We start from the raw sequence: 12886 nt of genomic DNA, 5'->3' as shown, positions 1-12886 counted from the left end.
TTTCCAAATAAATCCCTTAATTAGAATGGCATAATGATTTTCTTTAAAATATTAAATTAATTATTTATTATTAACATTGTACAATACTAAGAGAGAGTTTTTGCTTTAAATTATAAATATAACTTCTAAATTGATCTCTTTAAATCTTGTTTTAACCCTTTACAAAGCCATTTTTTTCAGGTCATAATATTTTAAATATTTTTAGGATTGAGATTGGCTTAAGAAAACTGATTCATTTAGCTTATCGCATAAATTATTTTGATTTATCAATTAATTTGGTTAATTAATAACTAAGTAACAAATCAAAAGAATCCATTTTGTGTGAGACAAGGAACTGAAACATCTAAGTTTCTGTCTTATTGAAAAATTTGTTAGAACTCGTGCCAACTTACATAATTTCGCACGAAGATTGATGAATTTGGTGGGAAGCATACCTCCCTGGAAGGGGTTAAGAAAAAATCTTAAAGTGGTTTCTTGAAATTAGGCAAGTTAGATGGAATCTTACAGAAACGGATTATCACACTTTTCTTTTCATATTTCACGTTAACATAAACTTATGTTTTTTTCAACTCAAAATTTAATTAGTTCATCACTGAACATGGGTTTTTTTGTGACTTATCTTTAAAGTTAGACCCATGTTGGCCCATGGATTGTTCCATTTTTGGAGATATTAGTGATCTAAACCACTACGTTATTGTTCATTCTGTAGCAAAAATCTCCCATTTTAATGCACCCAATACTTATTTAACTGGTGCTAAATTATTGCTCAAGGTACAAGATTCCTGGCGTGAATAAGGAAGATTATGCAGCTTAAACAAGAACGAAGAAAATTTCATTAACGAATATTGTCTTTCGATGATTTCATTAATCACTTATTTTTATTATTTCATTAATCAATAATTTCATTATTCATTGCAGATATTTTCAGCTCACGTTGTATGTTGTAATCTCTTTTAGTTATTTTTTTTCGCACTTACATCCGGGATCCTTATGCCAAAAATTTGTTTAACCGTAACCATCTGAGGGAGACTCCCACCCAGTATCTTCTTGTTAAGTCAGCTCTTTTTCTGTGCGCGACTTTTATAGGGGAATGCACGCGTTTTGGGGAGAATCTTTTAAAAATGACCCTGGAATGAATTTAGGATGTCTTAAATTTTAAAACTGAAAGTTCTGATATTCTGGGAAAGTATCCTCCAAAATCTGAAAATTTAAAAAAACTCTGCTGTTATGAGAAAATACTTTCCAAAACCTAAAAATTATAAAAAAAACCTTTTATAGAAAAATATTCTCCAAAACCTGCACATTAAAAAAAACTTTTATGGAAAAATATCCTCCAAAACCTGCATATTAAAAAAACTTTTATGGAAAATATCCTCCAAAACCTGCACATTAAAAAAAACTTATGGAAAAATATTCCCCAAAATCTGCACATTAAAAAAACTTTTATGGAAAAATATCCTCTAAAATCTGCACACTAAAAAAAAAACTTTTATGGAAAAATATCCTCCAAAATTTGCACATTAAAAAAAGCTTTTATGGAAAAATATCCTTCAAAACTTGCACATAAAAAATTTTTCTATGGAAAAATATCCTCCAAAACCTGCACATCAAAAATTTTTCTATTGAAAAATATCCTCCAAAACCTGCACATTAAAAAATTTTAATGGAAAAATATCCTCTAAAACCTAAAAATTAAAGAACTTTACTCTTAAAAGAAAGTACCCTCTAAAAATTAAAAATTTTTGACTCGGAATATGAACCTTTATAGAAGCAATGATATTTGTGCTTGTTGAATAAAATTTTTCTAATGACTGCATTGAATTAAATTTATTTTAAATAGGATTTAGATTACTCTACGAAATATATATTTTTATTTGACTTGCAAATAAATTCACATAAATGCTGAAGGAAAATTTTCGGTTAAAAAATGGCAATGAAATCCTTTATTTTTGTAGTCACGAACGTGTCTAAAAATTGAAAAGATTAGATAATTTGCTTAAAGGCTTCTTAAACGATTCTGTATTTTTTTCGAGTACATATTACTACGTACAGAAGAAAAACACTATTTTCATCATAATGCTACTTAAAGTATGTATATTTGTAACATAAAATTTTAATAATGGCAATGAAAACATCAAGACTTTTCTTGATTTAAAAAACAGTTTTACACGCAATGCAGTTTTGTGCCATTCTTAAGATTTGATACAAGGGGGGGAAATGAATTTATAATACGAGCATAGTTCCAATTAGAAATCTAAGACATTTTTGAAAATATCGTAGTTGAACATTCATTTGGAATAATACCCATAAACATTTTAAATTATGATTCTTAAATCTTGTTTGATGAAAATCAGGATTAAGCGTCTCCCAACTATTTCGCACAAGATATTTGAGAATCAAATGTCCATTCTTATTTCAATCAAAAATTGTGAAAATTAAGGCAATTTTGAAAAAAAGTGGCAAAATACTTGGTTGTTAATATTATCTAATCTCTTCACATCTTTCAAAGAGTATTTGTTTCCACTTTTGATTTTCGCCTTCAAAATGCATCTTTTTTTTAAAGTGAAATTAATGTGACTACTTTTCGATTTTCTTTAATAAATATATTTCTACTAAGTTTCATCTCAATTAAACAAAAAAAAATAATAATAAGGCTAAAAAAGATACAACTATATTATTTTTAAAAAAAGTTAAATCATTCTCGCAAATTCTCCCAAAATTCAGCGGTCTAAAAGTTAGAAACTATTATAAAGAAAAACCTAAAAAGGACAGAATAAATATTTAAACAATAAATTCTTGAATTTTGAAAGTTATCTACTTTCAAGTAGAAGCAAAAGATTTCATTTCTAGAACTATGAAATCTCTTATGATTGATGTAAGATATATAAATATTTTATGAAAATCCACCGCATATCATGTTCAATATTACATTATATTTCTTCAATTAAATAACTATATGAGAAAAAGATAAACTTACAAGATCAAAATTTTTAAAAGGCAAAAAAATTCAGTTTCATTCTGCTGCATACGCTACAGGAGAATCTCCAGGTATCTTTTCATTGAAATAGAGCCTTTTTTTGATTAAAAAAATGTTTACTAAGGCCAAGTGACAAGCCAAGTATCAGCAACAATGGCTGTATTACCTTTAAATGCTTGACTCAAGTACTTTTTATAAGAATAACGTTTATAACTTGTGTCCAAAAATAAATTTAATTGTTTGTTTAAATCGAATTTTCTCAAATGGGATCTATAAAAAAATTTTGAAACAATAAAAATTAACTGTTCCATGATCAGCAATCCATTGCTCCTTATAATTGCATTATTATATTGTTTTCCAGCTATAAATGTAACAATAATAGCTTCTTTTTTGAAGAAAATGGAGTTTTTTTTCATATTTATGTCCAAAATAATGCTCTTTTTAATGCCATCGGTTTATTGGTCGTGCTATTTTTCTCCTATTGTTACAAAAAAAGTATTTTTCACTTTAACCACGATCACTTGCATCACACATAAAAATATATTTAATTCTTTCAGTAAACAAAAGGTCATCTTTAAAAAATGTTTCACACCAACTTGTATATCTGGCATTGACCAAAATAAAAATACTATCATGTCTAATATTTTTAATGTAAAAACTTTTCTCGTATGAAATATTAAACAATGCAAAATAGCGTCTGAAAAGATTTTGATTAAAATGAAAATATCAATTGAATCAGACGATTTTTTAAAAAAAATCGCCTTTTGGTAATTTTCTTCATATCAGTGAACTAAGCCTTTAGTTATTCTTGGCATAAATTAATCGCTTGGTTTAAAGTTTTTGTTTTAGTGTTTTTCTAGATTTTTTTAATATGTTCAGACAATTGTTTAAAATCTATAATAAACTCTGAAAAAATGATTTTTAAAAAATAAATAAAAGAAATTCAAAGGGGAGATAAAATAGTCTAAAGACTTCACTGCTTAGCAAAGAAGTGCTTATTAATTTTCTTTTTACTAACTTGTCGCTATCTATCCAAGTATTTATTTAATTTTGAAAAACGATAAAAATTGAGCAAAAATTTGCACGGAAATGAAGTCGGTGTCGTTGAAAAGATCAAATTCTGAATTTTAGGATAGTATGGAAATATTTCTTTTTTGATAATTTGCTCTGAATTTATACGGTGAACGGTAAGGTGATTGTTTAAATAGCTTTTGCATTTTGAAAAATTAAAATATTCTTTTTCTTTCGTTAAATAATAAGTATGCAAATTTTGATTGCATATCCGAAATAACTTCTATTAAATGTTTTCACTCAACATGAACTGCAACACGCAAGCTGAAATAAATTATTTATATGGTGATTCTTTTGCTTAATTTCATAGAATCATAAAAAAATTGAATAAGTGTTTAAAGAAAGGTTATCTTTTTTTTAAAATACATATGGCTAAAATATAATACATATCTACAATTTAAGTCTAAAAACAGCAATCCAAATATGACTAATCCTGTTGTCGAAACAGATTTATTTTTTTCAAATTTGAATAGGTTCGAGAAGAGGAAATATATTAAAATAATGAATTATTTCGTAACATTTTCCCTATGAATACTTTGTAGTAAAAAATAATATAATATAATATAATAATAAATTAAAGTAAAAAATAATAATTTCTCAGATATTTATAATATTATAATTCTATTTTTAAAAATCTGTTAAATTGTTCATGTAATTATTCCCAAGCAAAAGAGCTTCTCTTATTTGCTTTTTACTCTCTACCAATCTGATAAACAAAAATCCTGAGATTTTCTCTTTGAAACATTGAAAGCATTAGTCAGCGAATCAGACGACAGACCCCACCCACATCGCATCATTCAATTGCATGTCATTTGATACCGCGAAGAAAGTTCCCTGAAATCCGTATTGTCTGCCTAAAAAAACAGATTGCTTCTGAGAAAATTCATCATTTCTCTTCTGTTATCTGTAAGTGCTTTTATCCCTTTTTTTAAAAAAAATATATATTAAGAAATTTTCTGTTTATCTAAGTTATTTTTCTTTATAAGACAAATTATGTTTTATTTGTTTGTAAGACAACTTTCACGACATAAATGATTTCCGTTTTTATATGTTTACCTGGATTGGAAAATAAAATATTGTTTAGATAAAAAAAAAATTTATCAATTAATTAAAGCGTGATTGGTAAAAAGAACATTAATTGGATAAAGAAAAATAACTTTTTTATTATCTATTTAGTTATTATTTGCATTTATCACCTACTGAAAAAAATAAATTTCAATAGTTAAATTTCTTTTTTTTACTATATTTTTAAGTAGCGTGAAAGATTATAATAAATCAGGAAAAGATTATAAAAATGTCATGTATCCAAAATAAACATCTATAATTAAATGTGAATGGATGGTACGCGACATATGACAAAGTTGTAAATTAAGATGAATTAATTTCTTATAAATATGTCAAAGTATCATATTACAAAAATTTTAAATAACTTTCGTGTAATTTAAATTTTAAATTCTTAATGCGATATTGAAATTAAATATTTTCTAATAAAGTACTTTCATTAAATATTGAAAAACAATTAATTGTGAAGAATCAAAAAGCGACAGTTAAAAAAATCATTTTCATTTGTTTAAAAAAATTGATAAAAAATGATGAATGAATTGTATTTAATATATAATTATGTCTAATAGTAAAGATTAGTTAGTGTTAAAATTCTATAAAGATTAAACAAAATATGCTAATTTTTTCATAAATAAATTAAAAAATTTTTTTCATTCCATTTAAATTTCTTTTTTATTAAATTATTTCAAAAATAAACCTATCATTCTATTTTTCTCGCTTCTTTTCTTATATTTGACCAAACATAATAAATAATAAATATAAGTTCAGTTTAATTATCAGTAAAAGATTGTCAAAATATGTTTCATCAAAGAAATCAGTTAAGACAGTTCTATTTAGGTTTTAGATATTTATTTAAATATTTCCAAAACAGTAAATTCGCCAAAATTTATTTGCCCCTACTCTTATCTTTGGAAAAAGACGAACTTTTGGACAGAAAATCTGGATAAAATCAAACAAGATAGAACTTTTTCTGTAGAATCTATATATAAAATAATTTAAATTATGTAGTCTGTCCTATAATATCGGTTCAGATATTTAAATTTTTCTAATAAATTCAGAATTTCGATTAGAATACTGCTAATTCAAATAAGAACTATTACAAAAATTTATTCTGCTAATTCAAATATAAAGTTTCATAAAAGATGTTTCATATTATAAAAATTTAAAGTTTTTTACTATGCAACTAAGAAGTAAAATTATAAACAAAAAACATGTATTATCAAGCATATATTCAGAAAGTTCTCGTGTTAAAAAAAAAAAGAAAAAAGAAATGAGCCAGCAATTAAATCAGTGAAGGAAAAACATATCTTGATAAGTATTTCAATATTTAAATAGTGCGATATTATTCATAAAAAAAGAAACGTTTACCATTATTTTTGCTTTTTAGAAGTCTTATTTTATTAAATATTCTATATAAAAGAGGATTTTTTTCTACTTACAGACTGCATATTACCATGTACTAAATATTATTTCAATTTATAATTTATTTTAAAATTAAAATAAGTCAAATAATCGGAAATTTACATTGAAAAAGATGTAAAGATGCTTAAAAAATATCAAGATTTTTATGTTATCTTTCATTACAAATTCATTTTAGAAAAAAAAAAAATTGCACTAACGTAATTTAAGAATGTGTTTCATAATTTAGTTTAAACATATATGTGATTTAAAGTTATTCTGAAATAAGAGTTGACACAAACGCTGAAAGTATTATATAAATATACTTGTCTTATTTTTCTCCCCTACCTAATCTTCAAAAAAAAATGTGGTTATTAAAAAAATTAGCAAAAAATAGGTCAAGAATCATAATTATAAATATATTTAGTTTAAAAACGACGTTCTTTTGGAAGAAATGTTTTTACACGCAAATTCTTAAGGCCAACATACCTCTTATAAATTTCATGATGTAAAAGTTATGCAATGAATCTCATGGCAGTGTTCTGGGCTTTAAGTCAATAGATTTAGCAGCTAGTAGATGTTCAAAAATAGATGTTTTCGAAATTTTAATCTTTTTTATTAATTAAAATTAATCGTGGCTTTAACAAAAGTAAATAGTTTTTCCTTCAATAACTTTAATAAATCTAGAGCACGATATTGCACAAAACTAATTTTAAAAAATAAATTTTTAGTGATATTATCTTTGTTTTTGTGTAATTTTTCTTTTTTTTTTTAAATTTTAATGAATTTGTCAGAATTAATAATAAATAAAATTTATAACAATACTCTTAATTATGAGATTGAGATTCAAACCAATTTCATTGCTTTATCAAATTTTTCACTCGCGTGCTGTAGCCAATATTAAATTTATGTTAAAAAAGCATTAGTTATCATGTTGTAAGGTTTCAAATCAAATGTTGGAACGTTTATTATTTTAACAGTGAAAAAAAAGGTGGATATAAGAAAAAGACTCAAGCCATTATTTTTTGCACATGCAATTTTATATTTTAAAGGAATTTAAAAAAGATAAAACAATATTTTATTTATTTTTTAATAATCAAGAGAAGAAATATTATCTCATTCAAAGATAATGTTCACCTTCTACTTAGATATCCATAGAAGGAGAAAATTAAGATTAAAAAGATAAATTTAAATAATAAAGAAATTATTAAAAAAATTTCAAATTTTGAAAAATAAAGATGTATTTGAAAATAAATTATATATATTTTATAGGAAATCAATATTTTTAACCTATCAAAAGAATCTATTTGTAGAAAATGATTTCGAATTTCTTTAAAAAGAACAATTGTAGTTAAATAAATTCGAATAATCAAATTCGTGATCTTCCAGTGCATCTCAAACAATAGAGTCAATGTATGCTCATGTGATATTTCAAAGAAAAAAAAACAAATTTAACGATATTTCTACTAAAAATTATGCTATGGGGGAGGGACTTTGTGACATCACAAGGCATCGTGAATAAGTAAACAATTAATTTTTATATAATAATCGCAGTTATATTTGTCGCGTGACATAATGTCGAATGAAATGACTTGATTTGTATTTTAAAATGCATAATTTTGATTCTTTTAAATGTCTTATCAAAGGATATTAAGTTTATTATACTTGACTGCGTATCACTGAGATATAAAAGTTATCAAATAACGCTATTTCATTTTAAAATGGTGATATAGGTGCTATCTATCTAAGCTTGGTATAAGAACAAATTGCATTTTATTGAATAAAAAATAAATCCTTTATGGCGCTGTATTTCTATTCTTTCAGACCAGAATAATGCAGTTAAATCTATCTGCATGACTTGTACTTTTGACCTAAAACTCAAGATTTACTCTGTCCAGAGTTAGGCATAAAGTTTTGATTTATAAATAAATGTATTCTTTCTACAAGTGATGTATTGAAACAAAAAAATATTGAATTCTTGTCTCGTCTCTGATATTGTGTTATTACTAAATAAATCAAAGGTTGAGAAATAATTTTAAAAAGACTAAGCAAAATAAGTATAAAATATTTAAAAAAATCTTTTGTGATTTATAATATTTGTCTTAATAAAATTAGATAATTTATGGTTAATATTCTGATATGTATTTAAACATAAATTTATTGATGAATTAAAAAAAAACTTTCGTTGTGTTTATCTGTATCTAGTGAATAACCAAATCCTTGATATCACCTTATTGAAGATTTTAAAATTTATGAACGAGAGATTTTTTTTTCATATTACAACTAACTTTTATCATTATTGTATTTTATGAAGGTTCATTTCTAATATTTTCAATTTTTGCTACAATTATCCAAAATTAGCTATCAAATTTATTTCTCTGAATTAGACATTTGGCTAAAGATGATTTGATTTCTGCTCTAAGATTTTAACAGAGCATGTTATAGAAATTTAACCATAGAGAATTTTAACAAATTATGAAAATTTTGGTAATTTAGTATTTCTATTTGGCCTTTGGTTATATAGTGTATTGGAAAGAATTTCTATACCTTTTTGAAAAACCATTGCACTAAAGTGTATTTAAATATAATTTGGAGGGCTCGAAGTATAGTTTCCATGTTTAACAGCACATTGGTTTTGAACCTTATTCTTGAAAGTATAATAAGTTTAAACATACTTCAAATTATAATTTGATACACAATGCTACACAATATCTTGATTCTAAATTGTTTAATCTTTATTTTTTTTTTTAGAAAATATCAAGCTAATCAAATTCGACGTTAGCCAATTAGAAAGATTTAATCTCTCCAAAAACTGTATAAATACAAAAAAAAAAAACCTAGAAAGGTATAAATATTAATTATTATTTATCAAAAACTTCAAATTTCACAGTATATTCACAACCAGTGAAATTTGTGGCTGGTTTGGTAATCCAAACAATCAATCTGCGTGATTATAATAGAAAACTTTCATCTTCATTATTGACTAAAACTTCTGGTAATAGAATTTTATATGAGACTATTTATTTAAAAATATTTCATAAATAATCACTTAAACAATAATATTTAATTTCACAAGTTCAAACACTGACTCAAAGATTATTTCAGTAATAATTTTAGGAAAGAATTAAAATTTATTTATTTTATTTTTAATCGCTTACAACCAAACAATTTTTATTTATTACAATCAAACTAACTTTTTCTAAGAATCGTTTGGAATCGTTTTATTTAAAGTTTTGCCATTTTAATGTAAATCGTCATTTATTAGGTTGGAATCTTTTACTTTTCGTAGAATGCATTTTTTTTTTCTTTTATTCCCTTTCGTTTTTTTTTCATACTGATTTGATTAAAATATCACGAAAATTAAGTAAGTTTATTAAGCGTTTGTAATTTTTGTGTCAATTGTTTTTAGATTCTTTCTTCTATTATTTGCATTCTAATTTTACGAACCGATAATTTTTCTCTGCACTAATAGTTCTATTTGAATCTCGATTTATATTCTACTTTTGTGCAACGAACAATTTTTCAGTGAATTAATAATGTTATTTCAATCTTAATTCTATTGCTGTTATTTCTTATTACATAATATATTATTATTTAAATTGCTAGTTTAATTTTGCATAAAAACAAGTTTCTTATAATAAAATTGTGTATCATAGTTTTTACATTTTGTTTTCAAAATGAATTTAATTAGTGCTCTTTGATATTTAAGATGCTTTTATTTCAGTAATTTTAACTTATACTGAAATATATATGTATATAATGAAAATGTAATCAGCAGGTTCGAGTAATGCCATCACTAATTATTGCTTCTATCCATTAGAAACTATGATTTGGCACAGTAGAAAATTCACTGGAGCTGTCCTCTGTATAGAAATCGCTCTGATTATTGTGTATGCATTTTTTGTTACCTATGATTCAGAAGCAGACGTCATCAAAAATAACTCCACCAGAAGTGAGATCAATTCAATCCAAGATTATTATCCAAGTAAGTTAACTTTTCCATTTCTCTCATTTCAACTTTTGATTTCATCTTAAAACAAATACCTTCTATAATGAATTCCGTATAAAACCTACAATTTTAGAAAGATATCTAAATAAGTAAACATCAATAATAATAATAATTAATTAATTAATTAATTAATTGGATTGGAACATCATAATATGATAATAGATTAAGCCTGATTCGTTTATCTATATTTTATTTTTAAAATTTGCTTTCAATTGCAAATATGATAAAATGCATTTAAAAAAATGTCCTGTTCCATTTATCTTTGTTTTAATCTTAAAATTTGCTTTCAATTATATGGCAACAGCAACTTGCACGCAGAAAATCTATTTGATACCATCGCGACACGATTGATTATGAATCCAAAGAAAAATACTTTGGTAATATATATATATTTTTTTAATTTGTTAAAATTAGAGAAAATATTGTAGGAAAAAAAGTAATTTTTTTTCTGAATTTCACTGCATTTTTTTTAAATTTTAAATTAGTGCAAAAGTGTATAATAATTTTCATTCTGAAGATATTACGGTTTTGATTAAATTTTAATTAGAATACTAAGTGCTTCCTTGAGAACACCTTCTACCAATAACTATTTATGAAATTTAATAGAATCAAGTGCTGTTCTATAGAGCGTTCTGAGCAATTTTTCCAATATTTATTTTATTGCACGTAATTTAAAGGTAATATGCTTGTAAATGCTGTTCAGTAGAGCGTTCTGAGTAATTTTTCCATCATTTATATTACTTCGCGTAATATTTAAAGATAATATGTAATTTTATAAATATTATCATGATCAAATTTAAGCTGCATTAGGAATCATTTCTATGTACTATATTTTGTCCTATGGAAGAAAGAAAATTTTTAAAGTTATGTGCAATTTCTAGAAAGAAAATTTGGAAATCAATATTTTGCAATTAAGAAAATAAAAAAATTATATCTTCTTTGTTGTTAATGAATTTTAACCTTTATGTAGATCGTTTTTTAAAAATATTATTTAAATATATATGTACATTGCCGATAAATGAAAGAATTGACAATACAGAGAAACTATTAAAGAAAATACTTGTATGAATGAAATAAATGTCATATTGTTAATCAATTCTTGTATCTGAAATGGGATCGAGTGCACGATCTTCAAGAGATGAAGTGGGTACATATCATTTATTGATTTTTCTTGTTTTAAATTGATAACATACTAAATTAATTTCCTTACGGCTGTACGTTTTAACATCCTTACACTACGATTTAATCCATCGACATGTACTTGTCTTCGGTCAGAAAGAAATGGATCTCACTGCCTGACAGATTTAGTTATAACTCAAAAACTCGTATGCCGTGATTTTATTGTAGATTGAAGAATGGATACACTTTTGAAGGATCATACTTCTCAAATGATTGATGTAGTAAATTGAGATTCTTCATAAATTCTACTTCATGTGGGTTATTCAAACTGAATGAAAAAGTGATCATATATTAGACTGCTTCTTCTAAATACATTACATAGATGCATAACATTATTAAACATTTTTTTCTATCAATAGTTATTATTTACATCATAGCTTATCACATCAAACATTTCATTTATGTAGGCTAAGAAATATTAGTGTACAGAGTTTTTGTTTTTTAAATAAAAGCATCGATTACAATCTATTTCTGTTAAAAAAAATCTTCCTAGCCCAATTGAAGAGCAATCTGTTGCATGAAATAATTACATCCTGTTGAATAAGATAGTAGAAATAATGGATTTCTAAAGCAATTAATACAATACCTTTTTATGAAATTTCATGTGTGGCAATTTTTAGGTCACTAGAAAGATGGTACACGACTCGACAAAATGTAAAACTGGGTACTTACTATACAAAATAAATGAAATGTGAAGTTAAAGAATGAAAATATCATCCCTTGAATTAATGATCATTCTTATAAAATTTGAGAAAGGTATAAAATAAAAATAGTATTTTAAAAATAAAAATAGTATTTTTCATTATTCTGCAAAGTTCCCAAACATAAACAAAAGAACATGAAATATTCTTGTCAGTTATGTTTCCAATTATGCACTAGGTAATGATTCCCAATATGTTCAAATGATGCCGCCGAAACTTCATATTATCTGAGGTGTGCTGTTAAAAGGTAGTTCAATATGAAATTGGATTACTGTAACAATAACTTTCTCATGTTATGCAATTATGGAATAAAATCTCAGTTAATTTTCTACTATGTTGTTATATATTAATTTAAATAAATTATGTATTGCTGTTATAGCGTTATAATAAAACACTGTAACGCTTATGTGACGCTGTTATAGCGTTTTAAATAAGAGGAGATTTCGTTTTGTTGATAAAATTTTCGAACTTATTCACAATTATTCAACC

General features: G+C 24.7%; 2 protein-coding genes across 6 annotated transcripts in view; one reads left to right on the top strand and one right to left on the bottom strand.

Moving 5' to 3' along the window:
* Window positions 1-12886, top strand: part of LOC129968928 (ammonium transporter Rh type A-like) — a 207932-nt gene that overhangs the window by 69166 nt on the left and 125880 nt on the right. The window contains exons 1-2 of one of the 2 annotated variants that reach the window (XM_056083285.1): window positions 4905-4954; window positions 10329-10493. In XM_056083285.1, coding sequence (XP_055939260.1) covers window positions 10334-10493 — 160 coding nt within the window. In that variant the 5' untranslated portion in view covers window positions 4905-4954; window positions 10329-10333. Of the gene's footprint in view, window positions 1-4904; window positions 4955-10328; window positions 10494-12886 lie in introns of those variants that run through there. The other variant, XM_056083284.1, reaches the window with a different exon arrangement.
* LOC129968927 (ammonium transporter Rh type A-like) overlaps window positions 1-12886 on the bottom strand; it is a 198703-nt gene that overhangs the window by 73643 nt on the left and 112174 nt on the right. The window lies entirely within an intron of this gene.

The sequence above is a fragment of the Argiope bruennichi genome, chromosome 5, assembly GCF_947563725.1.
Source record: "Argiope bruennichi chromosome 5, qqArgBrue1.1, whole genome shotgun sequence".
Taxonomy (NCBI): domain Eukaryota; kingdom Metazoa; phylum Arthropoda; class Arachnida; order Araneae; family Araneidae; genus Argiope; species Argiope bruennichi.
The sequence above is the reverse complement of the archived record's forward strand: the minus strand, read 5'-3'. Positions and strand labels throughout refer to the sequence as shown.